Source organism: Sitophilus oryzae, unplaced genomic scaffold (genome assembly GCF_002938485.1).
Source record: "Sitophilus oryzae breed Bouriz unplaced genomic scaffold, Soryzae_2.0 scaffold_41_pilon_pilon, whole genome shotgun sequence".
Taxonomy (NCBI): Eukaryota; Metazoa; Arthropoda; class Insecta; order Coleoptera; family Curculionidae; genus Sitophilus; species Sitophilus oryzae.
In genome coordinates, this window is record NW_022146996.1 from 353771 (window position 1) to 380054 (window position 26284).

A 26284-nucleotide genomic window follows, 5' to 3' on the forward strand; every position below is an offset into this window, starting at 1 on the left:
CTCAAATCCAATGTCACTAAGCTTACCCCGTTTATGTTATTGTTCTGTGGTTGTGATTGAGAAGTGATGCCTATGGCATCATCCTTGGATTTCACTTGAATAGACAATGTCTCTAATGCTGTGACGAAATGTTCGGTTGGATCAGAAGTTTTATTCATTTCATTGTACCCCGCATACCCCTCATCACTGTCATATCCTTGATACTCTACATCATTATCCGATTCTTCTGAAAATAATTCCGGAACGTCTTCGTTGCTGTTCGTGGCAAACGAACGTTTCATCTCTTCAATGACGTTAATGAATTTTTTATCAGCTTTCGTAAAATGAGTTTTTCGCAGCTTTCTTAAGAGAGTGTTATAGCGTTGTTCGTATTTTTCGAAAACTAGATCGTGAACTACATCAGCTACTTTTTTACTTTCATACGACACGACTTTCTTGGGAATGTAAAAATCGGTGTTAACAGGCGGTAAAACATGTTGAAAGGGATTCTTCTCAATCGACTCTTTTCTAATAGGTTTAATAACTCTGGGAGAGCTCGCCTGATATGATTCTACTTCATGAAGTCTTCTACTTGGAAATAGTGAATCATAGTCATAATCGCTCTCGGTTAGAGACAAAATGTCGATGATTTTTGCAAAAAATGTCTCGTTGCGTGAGAGTGGAGGTGTTGTTTCAGACGAGTTAGCAACAGTAAATGTTTCTGTTCTGGTCAGATTGCACTCTTCTTTCATATCAGGAATGTCTTCACAGCTTTCTTCATCTTCGCAGCACCTCTGCATATCCATAGTGGATTCGTTCGGAGCTTCTAAAACGCATATATCTATCCCTGCTAATATAAAAAAGTCAATATTAAAATAGTGGATATAGCCCGTGTGATAGACTTATTTATTATTAAAATTTCTAATAATTCATAGTCATATTTATTTAGATTTAGCTACGAAAGATTAGAAACTTTTACTACATTTTTTAAATTATTTTCTGACACATATTTTCAATAAATGACTTATAGAAGTGGGTCCGACCGAAATAGTCATTCACCCATTGTCATTTCACAGGCCACTGTAGTACGTTTTTTCGATCATACGATAGAATTATAGCATAAAGTTAAGTTTTATAAATATCATACGATCGAAAAAACTACTTCGTTGGCTTGAAAATGAAGACGGCTGTAATAAAGAAATATATGTCATCGATCGTCCTTTCCAAGCCAACTTGACGCCGTTTTGTAAGTACCCGGTATATTGAAATTTGGGTAATTACACAAGTATAAAGTATTCTAATAATTTTTAAAAACAATTTGTTGTTAAATTAAAATTACTGAATTGCTAATATCGCTATTAAAAAATAGACATTAATGGCAGAAGGGTGAAAATTATTATTCTCTTACCTACTGAATATACATATAAAATTTTATCAAAATTGGTTAAGCAGTTTCGGAGGAGTATGGTAACTAAAACTAGCCCCTATTAAAAAATAGGGGTTCATGGTAGAAGGGTGAAAATTTAAGGTTGTATTTTTTAATGCCACATCATAAATAAAAAAAAATTGCCCAAAAAAAATAAAAAAAAAACAAATTTGGGCTGGGCACCCTTATCACTTATGGGTATCAAAAACAAATATCAACCTATTCTCATACCTACTGAATATACATATAAAAGATACATGGAAGGGGATAAGGCAGTTTCATCGCAGTGGACCGCATAAATTGATAAATTTTATAAATTGAAATTAAGTACTTAGAATTCTAGGGAAGGGTGTACAGGGTGTCCGGAGGAGTATGGTAACTATAAAGCTAACCCCTATTAAAAAATAGGGGTTGATGGTAGAAGGGTGAAAATTTAGGGTTGTATGTATTTTTAATGCAACATCATAAATAAAAAATTTTGCGCAAAAAAATTTAAAAAAAAAACAAATTTGGGGTGGGCACCCTTATTACCTAGGGGTATCAAAAACAAATAACCTATTCTCATACCTACTGAATAATTACTCGTACATACTAAGGGTCGGCATTTTTGGTCTTGGGTGCCGGTTTTCATGTGTACGAAGAGTACGGTCAACACGCTTAGTAAAATAAGATGTACTGAATAAAGACAGAAGGCGAGTATTTTCCCAAACGCATGGAATCCAGCGTCAGATTAAGTAGTTAGGTAATAAATACTTCGTATTTTTGCTCACTCCGACTTACTAGATTGCCATAACGACTTACTCCTATATAGAGAATGCAATCCCGCACCAAAATCTCAATCCCGCAAACCCGCGGGATTAAAGCAATCAATCCCGCGGATCCGCAAAATTGCAGGACTGTAAACAATAGTCATACATTTGGTCCTAAATGGTACAAAAGGCATTGTACATTTTGCATAGGCCCACAATATATTGATATAGCGTGTATCTTAAACTAGCTGTACAGAAATTTGGACCAATGTATACAGAGTGTTCAAAATATATATTTAATATTAAATAAACTTAAATTTTATTATAATTTATCTACTTGTTTGAAAAATATTATTTTGATGTTGAAGTTTTTTTAACTTGTGTTAGTTATCTGCTGTTAGATACACTCTACATCAATAATTTTTTGGCATATGCAGAATGTACAGAGCTTTTTGTACTATTTAGGACCATACGTATGACTAAAAATGCATATTTTTCGAAAAAAACGTCGTATTTTCCTTAAAACAAAAAAAAATTAAAAACCGATCAAATTGTTTTTTCTAATTTCAATACAGATTAGTCGTACTTGGTAAAACTTTCGATTTTTTAAAAATTGTAAATTTGCGGTAAAAAAGATTCTTAACCAAATTTGCACACTTATAAAACATCCTGTTTACGAGAATTCACTGAATATATTTTCGAAAACCATATAGCATCTTAATCACAATAGATGTATCTAAAACCTGGTCCAAACCGCATCCCAAAATCTTTTTTAGTTCAAGAGATATTCTACTTTAAATTTACCCTAAAATTTTGTTTGTTCCGATAATTATGTCCGGCAGTTTATTTGACGAAATTGTCCACAAGTACTAGTTAAACGCTTTTCTTCACTTACGCACATACGCCAGAAAGAAATCTAACAACTAACCTGTTTGTTTCACTTATTTTTAATGGCCAAGCCGTAAGGGGAATCCCCCGGGTTCCGAGCGTCGACGCATCGGCCCAAAACGAAACTGTTTGATCTTGATTGAAATCGATTCGGTTACCCAGTAGTAATGTGTCAATCCCGCAGATCCCGCACGGTAAATCCCGCAATTTTGACCCCGCGGAATCTCAGAGGGATCCCGCATTTGCGGGATTGCATTCCCTACTCCTATACATGTAAACGCCGACCTAAAAGTTTGCTTGCCTGCGAGGTATAAAAGATACGTGGAAGGGATATCGAGTATACCCCCGTATCTCTGTTATTGTTAAAGGTATCGAGAAGGTGAAAAATGTTTATTGTAGAACTTTTTACGTAGTAGGCGTAGTCTGTTATTCTACAAAAAGTATATTTTTGAATATATGAACTAAAGTTATGTTTTCTTAAATGGAACAACCTGTATGTTTATACATTATATGACCTGGCTTGCCACAAGCTTCTCAAAAATATATTTATTTTTACTATTTACTTCAATATTTAGTTTTCATTAAAAGATAATTTTTATTAGTAGGCCATGATTGATAATAAAATAAACTAAAAAAATTATTAAAATAATATATATTATACTGCTATCTGTTTCTTGTTTTATTTTGGGAGCCATTAATAAATTCTTTATTGTTTCCCTCGCAACTCTGATAGTATTAGAATTTTGTTAAATACCATATTGACCCATACGATGGCCTCCCTGATTCCCGGATTTGTCCGTTCTCGATTTGTATTTGGGGATTTTTGAAATATGAAATATATCGTGGCAACTACAACTATGTCGAATATCTGGAAATGCTATCACGCAATCTTTTAGATATTTGCAAAAAAATATATTCAGAGATTCAATGGTTCAAACAGTTCAAAAGTAAAATACTTCAATACCAAATTAAATTTTAATATGTGTATAATTATTTTAGTAAAAATACCATTTTGTTTTTTTGTTATCTATTGCGGCCTACTAATAAGAAAATTATATCTTTTAAATATTGCAGTTAATAGTGAAAATAAATATATATGGTGGTCCGAACTGTATTCCGGAAACTTCGGCAGCATATTCTGCAGATAAAAATATGTAAAAAAGTTCGTATAAATGTATGTCCTAAAATGCTTAGTTTCGGAGATACAGGGTGTAGAAGTTTCATTTTTATTTCGATTTTTTCTAAATAATTTCTGAAGTAACGTCAATATTTGGATGAAAATTGGTGTCTGGGAGTTTTTTGACATGAGAAATTTGATTTTGATGTCAATATGACTCCTTTTTGTAGGGGGCACCACCTACATGTATTTTAACTGTTTTGAGAAGTAATAACTTTTCGTCTGTACCTGTATAAAACTACATAGTGAAAAAATATACATTTCCATAATTTTTTACGTAAAAAATGTCTCTTTTTAAAAATCACTATGAGCAAGCGTTCTCAAGATATTTAGAATGGGAACAGTCAATACAGGTCATTATTGACAAAAAATAAATATGTTGAGTAGATTAGTTATTAGTTATTTGACTAAAATGATAAATTTGGGAACTTTTTATTTTTCTTTAATTAATAATAAATGTTTCTTCGAAAAAATGATGATAAAACAGTTTCTGTAACTTTTGGCACAAAAACATTTAAAATTTATGATTTCAGTCTAATAACTATTTAATCAACATGTTTAATTTATGTCAATGATGACAAGTATTGATAATTTCGATTCCTAATATCTCGAGAACCATTACTCGTAGCGATTTTTACCAAGAGACTTTTTTTACGTAAAAAAGTCGTAAATAAATAATTTTTTACTCAGTAGTTTTATACAGGTATGGACGAAAAGTTATTACTCTTCAAACCAGTTAAAAAATATGTAGGTGGCGCCCTCTACAAGTAGGAGTCATAACGACATCAAAATAAAATTTCTCATGTCAAAAAACTCCCAGATACCAATTTTCATCCAAATATTGACGCTACTTCAGAAATTATTTGAATAAAGTCCAAATAAAAATGAAACTTCAACACCCTGTATCTCCGAAAATAAACATTTTATGACATACATTTATACGAACTTTTTTACTTATTTTTATCTGCAGAATATGCTGCCGAAGTTTCCGGACAGTTCGGACCATCCTGTATAAAGGTATATTTTTGAGTAAGCTCATATCAAGACGGATCATATGTATGAATAAATTAATTCAAATTTGTATAACAGCTTTATTAAAATTGATTTTTAAAAATCTGATTATACAGGGTGAGTCTTAAATAAGTGCAAATGAAGGGCTGGTGGATCTCGATAAAAGAAACATATTTTCTCTTTACCGTTTTTCAAATAAATCTAAAATAACCGAGATATTTTACTTTAAAAATTTCCAAAAAAATGATTTTTTGCTAAAATTTTGAGAACTACTGGATCTTTTCTGGATTTTCTTTCTTGCAAATTACTACCTGTGTTGCCATATTATCAACAAATTATATGTTTCAACTATAAACTAAAAAAAAATTCAAAAAAATCCAAATTTTCTGAATTTTTTTTTCGCAAAAAAATCTCATAATCGTGTTTCTGGGGTCAAAATATTCTACCCCTAAAAATATTTGCACTTATTTAAGACTCACCCTGTACAGTTCTTTTTCGTAATTATGTGGAAATCATCAGTCATTTTAAAATAATATTTCTTTTTCTATTTGAGATATAAATTGTAAAAGTACTACTTACCCCAGTATTTATAATTAAATAATCGGAAATAAGTAATCACTTACCAAAAGCTATTTCTGCTAATTTTTCCAAAAACGCTTTCGTCTTTGGATTCGGACTGCTTGTCAACTTTTCTATATACTACACGAAAACAAAAAAAAATAAATCCTAAAACTTTATACAGGGTGTTTAAAAAACATGCGCCATGTCTCGTAGGGAGATTCTTCACGTAAAAATAAGATTTATTTTTTATGTCAATATATGGTCCTATTCTGCTTTGTTTCATAGCTACAGGGGTTTAGTCTTCATTTTTTTCGATTTATTATAATTTTCTGCCAAGTGCTTTAAGAGATTCGAATGAAATTTTGTGGGTAAAAGTCACTATAAGTGATTTTAATACTGAGAAAATGTCGATATATTTACCAGTGATGTGCATATAGCAGGGGTTATCACTCGAATAGTTTTCTAAAAAAAGCATGTGCGCCACTGGCTATTTTTTTCTTGTTAAACGCAATTTTATTAATTAACAATTCAAGTCTAATAACCTTTACCAAATTGTTAAATAAATGCTCATTGATACTTCCTTCCGAATTCATTTTGTACTCTTTATTGTAAATGTTGAAATCTATTGATTTCACTTTTACAGATGACGTTAAGTATTGCTAATAATGTAAGTAATCTAAAAAATGCTGGTCCGTATTTAAAAAAATAAGTTGGCCACTGTATCTCACAAATTATAAGCTAATTTGAAAATCTAAAAATACTGTTTGATAGCGGTAATAAAGTAGCTATGAGAATGTTTTAGTTTTTTGTTTTTCTAAAAAGTAAAGAGAGGAAAAAATAAAATTGATTTTTTAAAAAATCCGTTTTTTCCAAAAAACTCAGCAATCCTTGAAGTTTTTAAAACTTTTTTGATAACATCTTGGTGAACATCCCAAAGCCCAACTTTGCCCAATTTAACCATGTTCTTGTCTTACGATTACCGAGATACCAATGTTCGTATCCCGAATTTGTAGCACCCTGTTTTATAATATTATAATATTAATTTTATTTTAATTATTGTGATTAATAAAATTGCGTCTCATCAAGGAAATCGAAATCGACAAAATATGAAGATCCAACTTTTAATCGGTATTAAACGGCCTACACAATATTGCTAAAAAAAGAAAAATATTCCAGTGATGTGATAACTCATATGCACGTCCCTGGTGAATCTACCGACACTTTTTTAGCTTTAACTTTTACCCTCAAATATCACTGAAATCTGGGTCTAAATTGGTCTAAATATATAAATCTGTAATTCTTATAATAAATCTTATTTTTAAATTAATAATTTAATTAAATCCTGTAATAAATCTTTTTTTTACGTGAGGAATCTCCCCTCGAGAGATGGCACATAATTTTTAAAACACCCTATACTAACTAAGTAAAACACATACGGGTTTTTTTTATGTGAAAACCTAGGTGTTTATGTTTTTATTTTGCGGTAATATGTTTTTTAATATGTAGAAATAATAATAATAAAATAAATGTATTCACTTCACTAATACAATATACCTAAAGCGGCCCATACATTATCAAACAAATTGCGCAACAAAGCGATGCGCAACGTTGCGTTGCACAACTGATTTAGCGGTCCATACACTATCAAACAAGTTGCGCAACAAAGCGATGCGCAACGTTCCGTTACACAACTGCATCACCACTTAGTAAAATTTTGATCAAACTTTTTATTAAAAGTTGTGCATTGTTTAAGAAACAATCATGTCTTCAATTCCCATTGCGTCAATTATTATTGTATATAGCCTAGATGATGTCAATGATACCAAAAAACGAAAAAGAAAACAACGAATTTGGATGAAAGAACTAAAATATTGCACAACGAAGCACACACTACACAACGCGCTGCGCAAACGCCTGTTGCACAAAAGAATTCAAACATTCTTGAAACTTATCAAATGTATCAAACAATACAGTTGCGCAACGCATCAAACGTTACCATACATTGGCAACTCGTTGTATGATAATGTATGGGCCGTTTAATAAAAATTACAAAAAAAATAATTTTCTGGAAAAAAGTCCAGATATTGTTTAGGCTTACATATACTCGACATTACTGAAGAAAAATAAATTTGGCGATTGAAATAAGTGATACTATACAGGGTGGCGCACCTCATTCGCCTCGGTTGATTATACGGAAAAGGAAAGATGTAGAAACAAAATGTTTTATGGGTATATGTGGGAAGGCAATGTGCATAATTTTTTTTGAAATGTACAGGGTATATCAGAACTAAGATGCACACCAAAGATATATTTTTTCTTATGGAACACCCAGTATTTTATTTCATATTTGCATCTTTGGACACAAAATAAGACATTTATTATAAGGGTTAGTATTTTTACAAGCCTTGGTTTTTGAGATATTTAAAGTTATTTAAATATGCATGCTATAATAAAAAAATTGTCAACATCTTGTACATTGCTTTTCAGAATTAAGCGGATTCAAATGCTCTTTCAAACTATATCAGGGTTTCCTATACCTATCTAGCTCAGTGATTTAAGGGCATTTATAGAAAAGAGTAGGAAAAACGAGAAAGAAAAGAAAATAATAAAAGGAAAATAGAAAAAAAAATCTCTCATATCCCCCAGATCACTGCCTGGCAAAGAGCAAGCCCTGAACACGTTAAAAAAGTGTGTAAAGATAATTTTTATACTTTAGCTTAATTTATTTAAATATATTTGTTATTATTAGTATTATTTATAAGCTATACAATGTTTAACTGTCTTAAACTAATTGACTATTTAAATTTATAAGTGTTAAAAAAAGATATAAAGGTTATTTAAAAGGACTTACCGTACTCATCTTTCGCATTCACAGTTTGCACACAACAAGTAGAAACAAAGATTTCGCTGATTCCACGATCTGATACCTTCAAAAGAACATTAACAACTAACATAAATTTATGTAGGGAGATGTACCTTTTCGACTTATTTAGGCCCCACCACTTGTTCTAGGTTCTAATAAATTATATTACTGATCTATAGAAATTTTATGGTGTCTACCGTTTATGATCATTCTTGGGTGTCTATTGGAATTTCTTTTATTGATTGCAGACGGGCAGGTAGTCGTTAAATTTTGGCTCGGCATTGGTCAAATATAAAAATGTTTATTTTTATATTATAGAGGAATATGATAAATTGCATTTTATAAGAAAGGTATTTCTGATAAATATAGAAGTATACAGAGTAGTCCGAACTGTATACCGGAAATTTCGGCAGCCTATTCTGCAGGTAAAAATAAGTAAAACAGTTAAAATATATGTCTTAAAATGCTTAGTCTGGGAGAAGAAGTTTCATTTTTATTTCGATTTTTTCCAAATAATTTCTGTTACGGCAATATTTGGATGAAAATTAGTGTCTGGGAGTATTTTGACATGAGAAATTTGATTGCGATGTCAACAGTCTGTCTATTTGTAGGGGGCGCCACCTATATGTGTTTAAACCGTTTTGAAGAGCAAAAACCTTTGCGTCCGTACCTGTATAAAACTACTGTAAAAAATATACATTTCCGTGACTTTTTATGTAAAAAATATCTCTTGGTAATTCTCAAGATATTTAGAATAGAACTAGTCAATACAAGTCATTATTGATAAAAAATAAACACGTTGAGTATAATAAATTTGGGAAATTTTTTATTTTTTTTAATTAATCATAAATTTTTATGCGAAAAAATTATGACAAAACAGTTGCTGTTGAACTTTTAGCACAAAAACATCCCAAATTTATGATTTTATTCTAATAGCTATTTAGTCAACATATTTAATTTATGCCAATGATGATAGGTATTGATAAATTCGATTCCAAATATCTCCAGAATCATTACTCGTAGCGATTTTTACCAAGAGACCTTTTTTACGTAAAAACGTCGTAAATGTATATTTTTTTACTCAGTAGTTTTATACAGGTACGAACGAAAAGTTATTACTCTTCACACCAGTTAAATAATTTGTAGATAGCTCCCTCTGCAAGTAGGCGTCATATTAACATTAAAATCAAATTTTTCATGACAAAAAACTGCCAGACGCCAATTTTCTTCCAGATATTGACGTTAGTTCAGAAATTATTTGGAAAAAATCGAAATAGACATGAAACTTCTACACCTTGTATCTCCGAAACTAAGCATTTTAGAATATATATTTATACAAACTTTTTTACTTATTTTTATCTGCAGACAAAATGTCGAAGTTTTCGGACCATCCTGTAGAGGAATATGATCATAATTGCATTTTATAGAAAAAGTATTTCTGATTAATATAGAAATACCGGGTGCGTCTCAAAACTGGCTCACCTCTATAACTTTTTTATTTTTTCAGTTAACAAAAACGAGATTTGGTATGTTACTCATGACATAAATTAGGATTGATTGACGTATTCAATTGTTTTCGGTCACTTGCTGTTTCACCGGAAATGGCTACAACTTTTGATTTTTACATAGCACCCTCACTTTTGACATTTTCACATATGGTTTATTTGAAATTATAACATGCGGTTCGTAACGAAAATTTGACTCGAAATATCAAATGTGTGGTATCAAATTATTCGTAAAAAAATGCTTTTTCCAAATATGCTAATGAGCCACCCTCGTTCTATTTGAAAAAATTGAGATATGATTAAAAATGCGATTTGAGCATTTTCTTAACTAGCCAGGATAAGACACTAAAAACATTAGACGATCAAATCTATTTTTCCAAGGCTCCTTGATTAAGAATTAGTGTTTTTAACATAGCTATGGCACTCTAGATTGAATTTTAAAGTACGATTTTTTATTAAGCGAGAATGTCAAAAATTGACATATGATATGTCATTCTATTTAGAATATCATTTTCTATCGAATAAAGTAAAATAATACCGATGGTGGTATTTAAAAATCAAAAGTTGTAGTCATTTCCGGTGAAACAGGAAGTGACCAAAAACAATTGAATACGTCAATCAATCCTAATTTATGTCATATACTAAAATACCAAATCTCGTTTCTTTATCTAAAAAAATAAAAAAGTTATAGGGGTGAGCCATTTTTGAGACGCACCCGGTATATAAAAAAGCAACCATATAAATAGCAAGCAATATTGATTCCAATTCATTTTCATACTAAATAAAAGTTTTTTTTACAAGATGTTAGATACATTTTTTTATTATTTATTTGCCAGAAAATATTCATATTTAAAGTACTGCACCATTAATTACGTTTCATGCATCAAAAATTACGTTTCTGTAGATTTAGTTTACTTTATATTTTTTATAACAATCCACAGTATTACACCAAAGTTGCCACCTTTTGTATTTAAAAAATCCGGACAGCACTAGTACAACCTTTTTTCTTAAATGTAAAATTTTATGTGCCCGTAGGATTTTGAAACAATATTTTATGCCTTTTTGCGTTAAATAAAAAAGCTATTCGAAATTTATAAATGATTATGTAAAAATAAGAAATGAAAAGTTGAAAACAAAATTAGTAAACAAACTAAAACAACTGAACAAAACCTAAACAAAATCAAAAGTTTCAGCTGTATGTATAATCTGTATAATAGGTTTTATTAGTTTATTTAATTATTTTAAAATAAACATTTTTTTGCAAAATAAAACACTAATTCACCACGATACACCAGAACACTTCAAAATATAACATGTATACACAAGCATAAAAAGGCCTTAACCCCTACAAGTGCGGTAATTTCCATTAAACACTTTACTTTTAACACTGGACGCGCGTTTTGTTAACCAGCTTAGCATCTTCAGCAGGTGATGAAAACTGATGGTTAGCAGGTTAGCTTCAAATTTATGGTTAGCGAAACGAGCGTCCAGTGTTAAAAGCAAATCAAAGCAATTTTGGTGTATTGCAGTGAATTAGTGTTTTATTTTTCACTGTGTAACACCAGAGGTTCCAACACCCAAGTGTAATGAATATTTTTTATTTGTTTTGTTGCTGTAATAATAAGAGTTTTGTCATTTTTAATAAAATCCAAAAATTCTTATATGCGATATATCTAAATTAAATGAGATTGGTAACATCTATTTCTAGCGTCTGTCTACTTCAACATCCTACGTAAAAATATTTAATTAACAACCTTATACAATGAAGGCATATAATTTACTCTAGTTTTAAAAATACTTTATTTTTTTATCTATAATTTTTATATCGTTTTTAGCAAATTTCCTTTACGCAAGTTTTTATTATCGAATATTCATTAAACAGAGTATCAATATCTACTACTTTTAATTCTAAAATTTCTAAGATTTTAATTAATTCCTGGAAAAGTACTGTTTACTAAATTCAAAAAATTAATAAACATGTATTTTTAATAATAAATTTTATAATCCTATTGTTTAATAAAAACGTGGCTATTAAACAAACAAAAATCGGCACATTAGGGGTTTGCGTGGAGACGCGGGACTTTTGGATTAAAATCGGGACTGTTCCGACAAAATCTGGACAGGTGGCAACCCTATATTACACCCCCTAAAATGGAAACCCTTATTTTATATCAAAATGAATACTACACCTTTAAATAAAAATTTACTTTTTGCTCTATTAAAACACGCTATATTACGCTTTATATTTTGATATAAACATCACTATACAGAGTGAATCTTAAATAAATGCAAATATTTCTAGGGGTAGTATATTTTAACCTCAGGAAGACGTCTTAGGTTTTTTTCTCTGGTTTTTTATCTCTTGAAAATCGTGCATTTTTTTGGTTTTACTTTCAAATGTAAAATTTAGCCTGTCAACAGCTGCCAATTTATATTTTATTTTGCCCGTTGATTGCTATCCATTTATCTGTAGATCGTATTTAAAGTTCGTTTTTGATTTGTGTTCGGTTCTGCTCTTGTGTTTTTTGTATTTTTTTAACTGTAGACAATGGTTTTTAAGTGTTGTGTTCCTAGCTGTAAGAATTACCAAAAAGATGTCCAAATGCATATGTTTCCGAAGGATCGAATAGTAAGTATTAACACGTGTTACATAGTATAAACCAAGATAGTTTCCCTTCCTTTGCGATTCCCATATATTTTTATCGTATTTTTGTACTAAAAAAGAATTGGTTACTATAAATTATATTTTTACTTTTAGGTTTTCGATATTTGGTTACAAAGTATTGGAAGGACTGATTTAACACTGAAATCTCCTGAAAGCGTTCGTAAAAATTACCGTGTATGCCATTACCATTTTGGATTAGATGCGCACTTTGTATGGGGGAACCAGAAATAAGTCTCTGATAAAGAAAGATGCTGTTCCAACATTATTTTTACATGAGCCAGGTAGTAGTGGTAAGAGTATTTTAATTTATCTTTTGTTACATGCCACATTTACATATAAACAAAAATTATTTGTTTACAGCTTCTAATAAAGAATCTTTTAAACATCAAGAACAACTTAATCTGAAAGAAGAAATGGCAGTATTACCACCTCAAGTTCTGCCAAGTTCACCAATCCCTTCAACTTCTGCTGTTGTTCAGACTCCTTCTCCAAAGAGTAACTATAAAACTTCAACCCCCGCCAAGGTAGCAAGTAAGTTTTGGTGGTTGTTTTGTATTTGGATGCCTTTAAAACATGCTTTTTTTAGATTTAAGAAAGCGTGTAAACTTATTGGCACGTTCCCATACAAGAAACATTTCTGACCTCACACCAAAGACTAAGAAATACTACCGAATTGCATCAGACCTACGAAGAACTGCTATACGACTGGACTTGAATCGCATCGATCTTAGAGAAAGATTAAAAAATATGGAAGATGTAACCACTTCAGCAGGTTTTCTCAAGGCGAAACTAAATAAACAGACATACGAGTTTGTTTTATCCCAGCTGAGATGTCATTTATACTATTCTCTAAATGAAAAAATATTTTTTTATCACTGCTGAAATAAAGTCCCAAGGGGTACTGCCTATTTATGCAACTTTTTACAGCACCTTCAAGGAAAACATTAACAAACCAAACCAAACCAAACCAAACCTTTTATTTCCGATAAAGTTATGGTCTTTATGGCTCGTGGCATTTACAAGAAATGGAAACAGCCTCTTGCCTACTATTTTAATGAAGGTGGGATGAAAACAGATATTCTTGCAAAGGTGATAAAAGAAGTTGTGAGATCTTGTCAAGATGCTGGATTGCTAGTAAAATCAATGATATGCGATCAGGGATCTACAAATATGGCCATTAACCGATTATATGAAGAGACTCGGGAATATTTTATCCGAAAGGGAGGAGTTTTTGAGGATAACCGGCTGTTTGGCGTTCTCATTGGTAGTGAAGAGATTGTCCCTTTAAACGACCCTCCACATCTTCTGAAGGGAACTGAAGGGAATAAGGAATAATTTCCATAAATATATGGTTCGTTTTATATGGCGAAAAGGTCAAGTGCAAATTGCAAAATGGGAACATATAGTCAGATTACACGAAATAGATGGAGCAGAAGATGTCGACTGTGTAGACGGTTACTGTCACTGTGTAGACGGTTAACTTCCGAACATATTAATAACTCCAAAAAAATGAAAGTATCTGTTGCAGCTCAAGTTTTAAGCAACAACGTAGCTGCTGTAAAGAATGAAAAGAATGGCAGTTGATTCCAACAGCCCTGAAGGTATGCACAAAGAGGCAGAGAGTACAGCTATTTTTTTTTGCTATTTATGGATAAGGTGTTTGATAGTGTTAATGGTGTATCAATAAAACCTAAAAGTGGCAAAAATTAACGCAGTGCTGTCACGTCAAAATCTGAGCATTTAATTTTTTGGACATAAGCTATTGAAGTTTTTGAAACAGTGGAGTTCTTTAGTGTTAAGAAAAATAGAATCATACCGCCAACTGTGAAGAATTGGATCCACACACTTAGGGGCTTTATCTATTTGTGGAGACAGTTGTCTAAAGACGGTTTATCGTTTTTTTGTACTCGTAATTGTAACCAAGATCCCCATGAAAAATTTTTTGGTTCAATAAGGAGCCACGGAATTCGTAACATAAATCCTAATGCAGCTTCTTTTGTAAATTCTTTCAAATCTCTACTACTAAATAATTTTTTGTCATCGCATTCTAACTCTTTTAACTGTAAAAAAGACAACCTTGAAGCTTTAGACGACCTGAAACATATATTAACTTCACCATATTTTGAAAGTAACGCCTTAGTAAACTTTCCAGAAATTGATATCCCTGAATTTAAGCCAATGTATCATTCCTTATTAAGGCGGGGAAAGTTAACATATGTTACAGGTATTGTCGCTAAAAAGGCAATGAAAGCAATTAAAATTTCTGCGCAGTGTCGTCAAGACTTCATTGGGGGTAACCGAATAAAGCTGGAATATTTTGTAGTTGATGCTAGAGCGTATTCACCAACAGCTTTGTTGGCACCTTCTACAAATTTTAACATTTTTTTTTCAAAATTGCATTTTTGCATTAAGTCACGTCTTGCCACAAATATGTGATAATTTAAATATTTCTGAAACCTTAAAGCTTGTACTGAACCATACCTGTTCAGAACATATTTTTAAATGCGAACAACACAATTTGAAAGATATCTTTTTTAATTACGTTATTCCTTTTCATTTGCGGATTTGGATAAAAAACATTAACAGTATTCTAAAAGGCAAACAGAAAACTCCAAATGAGTCAACTGACAAAATTAAAGTATATGCTGGAGAAAAATTTATAAAACATCAAAAATATTTAAAAAAAGATTTAGTTAATGAAAAAAAGTGAAGTTAGCAATTCGACATTTTAAATATTTTTGATGCTTTGATCTTATTTTACGTTTCTTATATATTTTTTATTAAATATAAATATGTTTACATTTTTTCAAGATTTAAATATGTATTAATTTAACATATGTTGGACACAGGTGATCGATAAATATTATATACATTGCCCTAATTGTAATAGATCTAGACAGTTTTTATTATTATAATGTTTTGTAATGTTTTTGTTATTATATTCAGTTCAATAAAGATGGTTTCTTATATTTTTTGTGTTTTTGTTATATTCCCTTTGTCATTTTAACTTAAATCCATATATTCGAGTAAATTGGTTCTCTCTGGAATCAATTTACTTGCATTAATGGAAAACTACGAAAAAAATAGAAACCATCCATTTTAAATTTATGTTTTGTTACTAGAACCACGAGATGGCGCCACCGCTCGGTCAGGACTACGTCAGGACAAAATGTATTGAGTTTCCTATCTATTTTATATTATTAGTATCTCTTATCTATGGTCATAATTTTGTCACAATTACATGTCATAATCTTATTTCCATTGTGTACTGTGGAAGCTTGTTTGCGTTTTTTATTTTAAAAATTATTGTATTAATTGCTATTTTATCGACCGCTTTTGTATAGCCAAGGATGCAAATGTGTTCAGTGAGAAGTTAATTTTAAGTATGTGCAATAATTATATTTCTATTTTTTTCGTTGGATTTTCTAAATACTCGTAAAAATTACTAGAAAGTATTTAGTGTGTGGAAGTTCTAATATAAAGGTCCCCGAATTATTTTTTCATAAGCAAGTAAAGTATTCAGTTGTTCTTTTATTTATATTAAAATATTAAACCACATGCATTCTTTCTTTTTAGACTTCCCAAGAATATTGATATTCGTACGGAGTGGCTAAATGTATTTTATATAATTTAATTTTTGTGACAGTAAACATTCAATTTATTGTTCAAATATATCCATTTTACAAATTAAATTTTTAAAATTGATGTTCATATTTGGCGCGTGGACTATAGGTCCTCAACAAGGACAGAATAAAACAATAAGGAGTAAAAGCACCGCGTGTGCAACAAAAAAGAAAATAAATGGAAGCATAGATAAATGAAACAAGTTTAGATTGGAAAGTGCCCATAAGGACAATGTAAACACTGGCGCTATTCTTGCAACGGTTGCGATCCAAAACTTTTAAAATTTCGGAGCGGTTCGGCTTTTTCCGGAATTATATCGCCAAATATTGTTTATTCAAATTTATTATTACTTTCGTTTAATTTTATAAATAAAATACAGTGTGTTGCATACAAGAAACTTTATTTTATATAAGGACGCATGTATGAAATACCTATGAAAATTGGAAACCGACGTTATGCCACGATCCACGATGGTTTTTGCAGTTCACAGTTCACAGCACAGCTTTTTAAGTTTTTAATGCCACTTTTTCACAATTATCACCGGTTGGAGTAAATAAAACTTGAATTAAACTCACAAGATAGCAATAATTACTTTGAAAATGGACGCTATAAACACTTTTCGGGATTCCTTTAATGAGAGCGGTTTAGATTTTGAAAAATTATTATGATTTTTGAAGATTCTGATTTTGACAAGAGTAAATTATTTCTGTTTTTGTTTGCCGTTGTTCTTAGCGACCGCTATAGCAGCGCCAGATCGCGTATAACGGTCGCGACCCAAAATAATTTCGCGATCTAAAATTTATACGGGCTTTCCAATCTAAACTTGTTGCATTTATCTATGAATGGAAGTCGTTGATATGTTTGCGACAGTTTCCATAGTGATTTACTTATCCACGTAAGTATACAGGGTCCGGCAATAGTGCGTCGGGCATTTAACTTCTATAGTGGCTCAAAAAATTGTGAGTGAATCGGAGTGATTTTTTTTAAACATACATAATCCTATATATATATATATTTATAATATATATATATATATATATATATATATATATATATATATATATATATATATATATATATATATATATATATATATATATATATATATATATAATAAATAAAAAAAATTATATTTTCAGCCTTTCTTAAAAAAAAACAAACAAGAAAAAAACACAAGAACTGTCCTGAAATAAAAACTATATTAGGTATTTACTTTAGATGGTCTGTAATTACTTTGCTTTAACATGGTAATCTTAAATCATAACTTATGTTACAAATTTTACATAAACTTTCTAAAATATAAAATCATTTTTCTTCTTTTTTAAATGGGACACTATTTATATTGAAGAATTTTCGTTTCGCTAGCACGAGTGGCTAGCATCTTCAGAGGTGTGTTTGCTCCGATTGCTCACACTAGACTGATGATCATCAGTCTAGTGTGAGCAATCGGAGCAAACACACCTCTGAAGATGCTAGCCACTCGTGCTAGCGAAACGTTAGGAAGCAATTCTAACCGACGACGGCCTAATAACCCGAAAAACCAAAATTCTTCAAACGATGGCCGCGAAAGCCTAAACTACTACCCTGTATATTATTCTTTTCAATAGATGAAGAAGTGGTTTTATATTTCATATGGCATTTTCCCTAGTAAATTTATATCAAAAGCCACCTAGTGAGTTTTCTCTCGTATTTTACCGTTGAGAGAGCCATATGAAATTATACTGCATGTATCTACGAAACCATCAAAAATTTTGAAATACTTTAAATACAAAAAATGTTCATTTTTTAATTCTCCATCTAATAAAAAACTAATATACAGGGTGTTCCATTTAAAAAACAAAGAAAAATTATTTTATATTTTAGAAAGTTTGGCGTAGAATTTTGAACATCCTGTATGATTTAAGATTACGATATTAATAGCAAAGTAAGTATAGACCGTTCAAACGACAGTTTTGATTTCAGGACTGTTCTGGTATTTGTAATCATTTTTTTAATGAAGGTTGAAAAAAATATATTTTTACTTATTTATTAATATCTCTGAAACTATCGAAATATATTTTTTCATATCTTAGGATTATGTAAAGTGATCTGAAAAGAACTATAGACACCGTATAGAAGCTAAGATATTTTAGGACGGTGTTTAAAAGAAGCCCAACCCCGGGTTATTCCAAAGGCTATAATAAGGACAATTCAAGAGAAAACATCCGGCTTATGAAGAGATAATCGGGCATTAACAGTTCGGTACTATTAATAGGAATAGGTTATAAACTTCATAGTTCCTAGCTCCTAGGTACCTACCAGTAGTATTCTTTTATTGTAGGTATTCTTAATTACGGCTAGTACATTTTTATTTTAACAGCACCACATTATAATATACAACTGTCAAGTATCATAAATATTATTATAACTTTAAGAACGACACTTTTGAAATAGAAAAGTAGACTATACAGGGTGCTAGAAATTCGAGGTACGAGTATTGGTATCTCGAAAACCGTAATAGATACGAACATGATTAAACTGGGGCAAAGTTGCGCCTTGGGATGTTCGCCAACATGCTATCAGAAAAGTTCAAAATTTTCAAGGATTGCTGAGTTTTTCGAGAAAAAAACCGGATTTTTTAGAAAATAAATTTTATTTTTTCCTGTCGTTACTTTTTAGAAAATCAAAAAACTAATTGCACATTCTCATAACAACTTCATCAAGGCTATCTGATACTATTTTTAGATTTTCAAATTAGCTGATAATTTGTGATATGCATGGACCAACTTGTATTTTTTTAAATACGGACCTGCATTTTTTGTTAGAGGTTTTGCAAGAATTCAGTCTCCTGAGTACAACGATATGCCATACTTTATATTTTGTTTATTTTGGGTACTTTAACAAGAACAAAACTATTTAATTATTATTTAAAATAATTTCAAGTCCGACTCTGTTTTTTTTTAATTATTTGACCTAATTGTATCCATCGCAACAATATTTATGAGCGTTAATTAACATTAATAATTTAGCAATTTAAAGATATTATTTTTAACTTTTAATTGTGAATTTGAAATCTCAATTTACGATCTGATAATATGCATAATATTAATCGTAGGTATAATGAATACTTCTTCAAATTAGTTTCTAATGCTCTACATGTTCAAAAGGGTTACCACCCTCCCTATTGCAAAAAAAATATTTTTCGTTGAATTTTATGTATATCCCTTTCAATAGTTCTTCTTATACCGTATGATCGAAAAAAACGGCGTCCACTTGGCTTGGAAATTTCCCATATAAAATGACAACGATCTTCATTTCATAGCCATCGCTGACGCCGTTTTTATTCGATCATACATATTATACGTCAGTAGACCTTTATTATTTAAAATCTAGGGTGGCTGTGTGATATAATTTGTTAATTTAGCAAAAACCTTTTGTTAATTTAACAAAAAATAAAGACTGTAGAGTAAAATACTCAACGGTAATAAAAAGATACACGTTTAAAATATTTTTTTAATTATTACAGAATTAAAACAAAACATTAGTTAGATGAAATCAAATGCTCAAAATGCTTCCTTTCCTGTTAACTGCATAAAATGATTGTCTTTTCAAAAGGATCTTTTCATTTTAAAAGGCATATGTGGAGTTCTACTTCGAAAATCAGCTACAATAATTTCTCTCATGTTGTCTACAACAGCTCGAGTCTTGTAAACACTGTCTTTAACATATCCCCATAAAAAAACAGATAAGATAAAATCAGGAGCATTTAAGCATTCTATTAATTGGTTACAGCACACCGCATTCACCAACTAATAGAATCATATCAGTTCTCTCTGATGTAGGATAAGTTTGCATTTTCGGCAAATTTCTGAGATTTTTGTTTGTTTTAACTAACACAAAATGATAACTAGTTGTTAAAGTTGGACTAATTAGACAGCTATGTTGAAGTAACGTCAGACATAACGTCATATTTATCAAATAATAAAGATCTACACAGAATGAAAATATCTAGGAAAATCTTTGTTTTAGGGGTAGGGAACCTTAATAGTATTTTGAAGAAACATGAATTCTCCATTGAATATCGGAATAATATACTGGGTGTTCTATTTAAAATAAAAGAGTAAAATACTTTTGAAGGTGACCAATGTTCAATATTAATTTTGTCTCACCCTGTATAATTTTTTGGATCAAGTTTTAATTTGATTTAAAGTACAATAGTTAATTTAACTACATATTAGGTTATACCAGGTAAATTCCAATTTAGGTAGTTTTTATTGTAATTTAAAAATTGTTCTTTATTTCTAGAAAATATTAAATATGCCAAAAACCTACATTTTAGTCATATACTTCTCTTAATCTATCAAAAAAGGAAATCAATTAATATATAGGGTGTTCCGTTACAAAAACACAACTTTGATATGCAACATTTTTGGGGGACACCCTGTAGAACTCTATATTTTTAAAATATGCTCTGAATTAACCTACATATGCTCACAAAATTTCATTTCAATACAAACTGTCGTTCTCCTTGGAGCCTCCGTGGCCAATGAGAGCCGCCACTGTGTATATGATTAACTTGAAAATATTAAACGAAACATTTGTTTTTTTAACGATGATTTATAAGTAATAAAAATAATATGATGAACCACTGATCTATGTCTTCGATAGATCTTATTGCTCCCATTAAAGCATTTGATACACAAAAATTATAATTATTCAATAGTAATATTGATATTGATTTCCCATTAATCTATAGAGATTATACACCTTTTTTCTGAGCAATAAAAAAGTAAATAAAGGCTTATCTTTAAGCCAGTTTGAAGTTTTTATTGTTTGATGGCTGGGGAATGACAATCAATGATCATTTTGGCGAGGTCAATCTCTATCGTAGATGTCATTACTTAGACCTCAAGAAGGTTGTACTCTTTGTTTTTATATTGAGTAAAAATGATTTTTAAATGGTGTAGTTTGTGTCTCTAATATTTGTGTCTCTGGAAACGTTCTATCATTTTTTAATATATCTATAATAAGTGTTAATTTTGACAAGTTCTATGCCAATTTTTAATAAATGACAGCTAGAGATCGACCTCGCCAAAATTATCATCGATTATCGTCTTTGACCCCATTTTTTTTCGATCGTACGGAATATATGACAATAAATTTGAGACTTTTTAGGTTGAATATTTATCTACTATTAAATATATTGGATTTTCTTCTGTATACAATTGAATGGTAAAATTTTTTCAATTTTTTCTTTTTTGTCTCCTATGTAATTAAAAATTTTGAGCCTGACTAAAGAAATGCCTCCTTTCAAAGATGGATTAGACACAATGAAATTTATATACAGGGTGGTCCGAACTGTATTACGGAATCTCCGGCAGCATATTCTGTAGAAAAAAATAGGTAAAACAGTTCTTATAAATGTATGTCCGAAAATGCTTAGTTTCGGAGATACAGAGTGTAGAAGTTTCATTTTTATTTCGATTTTTTCCAAATAATTTCTGAAGTAAGGTCAATATTTAGATGAAAGGGTGTCTGGGGTTTTTTTGACATGAGAAATTTGATTTTGATGTCAATATGACTTTTTGTAGGGGGCGCCACCTACATGTGTTTTAACTGTTTTGAAGTGTAATAAATTTTTGTCCGTACCTGTATAAAACTACTGAGTGAAAATATATACATTTCCGTGACTTTTTACGTAAAAAATATGTCTTGCCAAAAATCGCTACGAGCAACCGTTCTCAAGATATTTAGAATGGAAATAGTCAATACATGCCATTATTGATAAAAAATAAACATATGTTGAGTAGATAGTTATTTGACTGAAATAATAAATTTGGGAAATTTTTATTTTTTTAAATTAAACATAATTTTTTCTGCGAAAAAATGATGATAAAACAGTTTCTATTGAAGTTTTGGCACACAAACATTTCAAATTTATGATTTCAGTCTAATAACTATTTAGTTGACATGTTTAATTTATGTCAAATAATAGGTATTGATAATTCCGATTTCAAATATCTCGAGAACTATTACTCGTAGCGATTTTTACCAAGAGACCTTTTTTACGTAAAAAATGCCGTAAATGTATATTTTTATTTTATACAGGTACGCACGAAAAGTTATTACTCTTCAAACCAGTTAAAAAGTCCCCTACAAGTAGGAGTCATATGGACATAAAAATCAAATTTCTCATATCAAAAAAAAAACAGACACCAATTTTCATCCAAATATTGATGTTACTTCAGAAATAATTTGGAAAAAATAGAAATAAAATTGAAATTTCTACACCCTGTATCTCCGAAACTAAGCATTTTAGGACATATATTTATACGAACTTTTTTACTTATTTTTATCTGCAGAATATGTCATCGAAGTTTCTGGAATACAGTTCGGACCACCCCGTATGTACTGACTTTTGATAGGCCCTGTATAAGAAAAAAAATAGATAATTTAAGGGCCAACCACACAGGTGTTTATATTTTGAAAACATAATATTATTATTACGATTTTTGACTTGACTTTTCAATATAAAGCAGTATTTAGAAGTAGCTCCAAGATAATATTACGTTTACACATTGTTGCATTGTGTTTGGTCACTACTGGGGTTTTCATGTCACTGACAAAGTTTTCATATAAATTTCATACAAAAGTGCAAATGACATACTTTGAATATATTATTATTTCTATGACTGTTTTATATGTAATGTTTATAGATATTTAATGAAAATTATCTAAGGAAATTAAACACATTAATTATTTTTAGGTTCATTTATTATTAAATTAAATAAAATATGAATTAACATAGTAAATATTATTTTAACACTTTTAGAAGATGAAATCAAATATTTAACTATATTAGTACCTACACAAACCTATTCTGTCACAAGTTGTTCCTGATAATGAAAAACCCGGCTGAGGGTCGAGTATGCCAATTTCTTCAGTTAATTTATCTAAAACCGCTTTATGCAATATTTTCGTAATTAGGGTTTCAGCATACATCTTTTGGTTTTCATTTAACTTTGCATTATTTCGTGGCAACAAGTTTTCCTAAAGCTGTATTTTCTGATTCTTCACTACAATTTTTTAATTCATCCGTGAAACTCTTCATAATAGTTGCTATTGCATCTCATGATGTAGACTTTTGCCAACTTTTTGGTTCGTCGCTTGAATCTGGAGTAACATATATTTTTCTACCTAAACTTTCAGCTCCATCTACGGTAACGTGGATGAAGCAAGCAAATATTTTCTGTTTTTCATATCCTAGTTTCTAGTACATTACATTTCAATGTTCCAGTTTTTCAAGCATTTTAAAATCAAATGAATCCTTGTCAGATTTGTGCTGCTGATAGTCAAAACTGCCAAAATCCCTGATGATGAAAAACTACGTGATGTATACGTATCCTCAATTTATAGCTGAGAGTCGAGTATAATAGTTCCTTCAGTTAATTAACTCTGTATTAATTGACTCTAGATTCGCTTTATGTAATATTTTCGTAATTAGGGTTTCAGCATGCATCTCTTGGTTGACTTCATCACAGAATAAACACTCTGACAAATCGATTGTTGCTCTAAGAACTGCAATAATTTTCGTCAGGATTTGGATTTTGAGCACATTTTGGATTTTTCACACACAGAACTTGTTCTCCAGGTCGTTCTGATCAAATACTTAAAAATACTTTAAGCGATTCGGGCCACTGTATCCTGATTTCTACTGAAGCAGTGAGTTTGTTTGGCCTGTATTTACTTTTGATGATATTCCTAAAGGTTAAGCTTTAATCTCGAACGTTTTAGGAATATTATTGAATACAAAATATCCTCCAAGGTCAATCCAACCTAGCTCATTGGGCGAGATAAGTTTCCTACTGCATATCATGGCTTTGTAGCTGAGAACTAGCAAGTAGTTTGAGACCAGAGTCTAGTCATTTAGATTTTCGTTGTTGATAATGCACCAGATGTTCTGAATGGTAAGTTTTGCTCGGATGTGATCGGTTGGTGAATATACTTCAAAGTATTTCATAATACTAGTACGAAAGATCTCTTGTTTGGAAACAGTGTGTTGACTTCATCACAGAATAAACACTCTGACAAATCGATTGTTGCTCTGGGACTACAATAATTTTCGTCAGAGGGGTGAATGTAATAGCACAATTTGGATTTTTCGGGAACGAACCATCGACGATTCCACAGAACTTGTTTTCCTTGTCGTTCTGATCCTATACTTAAGAATACTTTAAGCGATTCGGGCCATTGTAGTGAATCTATTTGGCCTGTATTTACTGTTGATGATGTTCAAGTCAATGTAAGTTTCTCCAACAAGCCTGATCATGGGTAATTTTGGAATGTGTTAGGAACGTTATTGAATACAAAATATCCTCCAAGGTTAATCCAAGAGTCTTTCAGCTTCAAATTGTGCATTGTTGCCGATGAAGTTGTCAATTTTCAATATGCGAAATTCGAGGAAGACCAGCAGTCAGGTTAGTTTGCTATATTTTCTTCAATGTAGACTCATTTCTTCAGATGTTTTCTGGTATCACTCGGCAAGATGCTCCTTTGCCGAGGTTTGTAAGCATTCATGAATTATTTTCAGAGATTCAGATTCAGATTTCAGATTCGCCTGAATTATTTTCAGAGATATTGAATAGACTCGTTTGTTCAGATTTCATAGGATTCGCCTGAATTACTTTCAAAGATATTGAATTGACTCGGTTCTTCAGATTTTTTCTGGTATTATCCAAAATGCTCCTTCGCTGAGATTTTTAATGCATTCATAGGATTCAGACTTCTGAAGAGATGATGACGATACAATAAATCCTTCCTTGCCAGATTTGTGCTGCCGATGATGGTCCAAACTACCACAAGTTGTTCCTGATGATGAAACCCGACTGGGGGTCGAGTGTGCAATTTACTTCAGTTAATTTATCTAGAACATCTTTATGTTATATTTTCGTAATTAGCGTTTCAGTATACATATTTTGGTTTTCGGCTTTGTAGACAAAACATTTTCCCAAATGTATACTTTCTGGTTCTTCACCACATTTTTTTAAGACGTCCGTGTAACTCTTCATGAATAGTTGCTGTTGCAGGTCATGAGGTGGACTCTTGCCAGATTTTTAGTTCATCACTTAAATCTGGAGTGACATATTTTTCTATTTCCCATGCCCTTGTGAAACACACTTTTCAATGTTCCAGTTTTTAAAGCATAACAAAATGAATCCTTCCTTGTCAGATTTTTGCTGCTGATGGTCAAATCTGTCACAAGTTGTTCCTGATGATGAAAAACCCGGCTGATGGTCGAGTATGCCAGTTTCTTCAGTTAATCTATCTAAAACCGATTTGTGTAATATTTTCGTAATTAGGGTTTCAGCATACATCGTTTAGTTTTATTTGTTATATTTTTAATCATTCGCATATATCTGGAGTGTCATATGTTTTTCTGTTTCTCATGCCGTAATACTAGTGCGAGAGATCTCTTGTATTTGGATATCTCTAGGTTGACTTCATCACACAATAAACACCTCGACAAATTGATTGTTGCTCTGTGACTGCAATAATTTTCATCAGAAGGGTGAGTATAGTAGCAAAATTTTGATTTTTCGAGAAAGAATCATTGACGATTCCACAGAACTTGTTTTCCAGGTCGTTTGAACTCATACTTAAGAATAATTTAAGCGTTTCGGGCCACTGTATGCTGATTTCTACTGAAGTAGTGAGTCTGTTTGGCCTGTATTTACTTTTGATGATATTCCTAAAGGTAAATTTCTGGTTGCTAGCGTTGTTCAAGTCAATGTAAGTTTCTCCAACAAGCCTCATCATGAGTAGTTTTGGTATTCGACCAAAAAAGATATTCTTAAAGG

At 31.0% G+C, this 26284-nt stretch overlaps 2 protein-coding genes across 2 annotated transcripts in view; one reads left to right on the forward strand and one right to left on the reverse strand.

Annotated features, from left to right (window-relative positions):
• Positions 1–26284, reverse strand: part of LOC115885685 (anillin-like) — a 47529-nt gene that overhangs the window by 8112 nt on the left and 13133 nt on the right. The window contains exons 2-4 of the mRNA XM_030904669.1: positions 8643–8718; positions 5854–5929; positions 27–829 (exon numbers count right to left, since the gene is read on the reverse strand). Of these exons, the coding sequence (XP_030760529.1) occupies positions 27–829; positions 5854–5929; positions 8643–8660 (897 nt within the window). The 5' untranslated portion in view covers positions 8661–8718. The remainder of the gene's footprint in view (positions 1–26; positions 830–5853; positions 5930–8642; positions 8719–26284) is intronic.
• Positions 12590–13706, forward strand: LOC115885686. The gene is made up of 3 exons (XM_030904670.1): positions 12590–13114; positions 13185–13355; positions 13411–13706. Exons 1-3 carry the CDS (start codon positions 13024–13026, stop codon positions 13704–13706), a joined length of 558 nt encoding a protein of 185 aa, XP_030760530.1. The 5' UTR covers positions 12590–13023.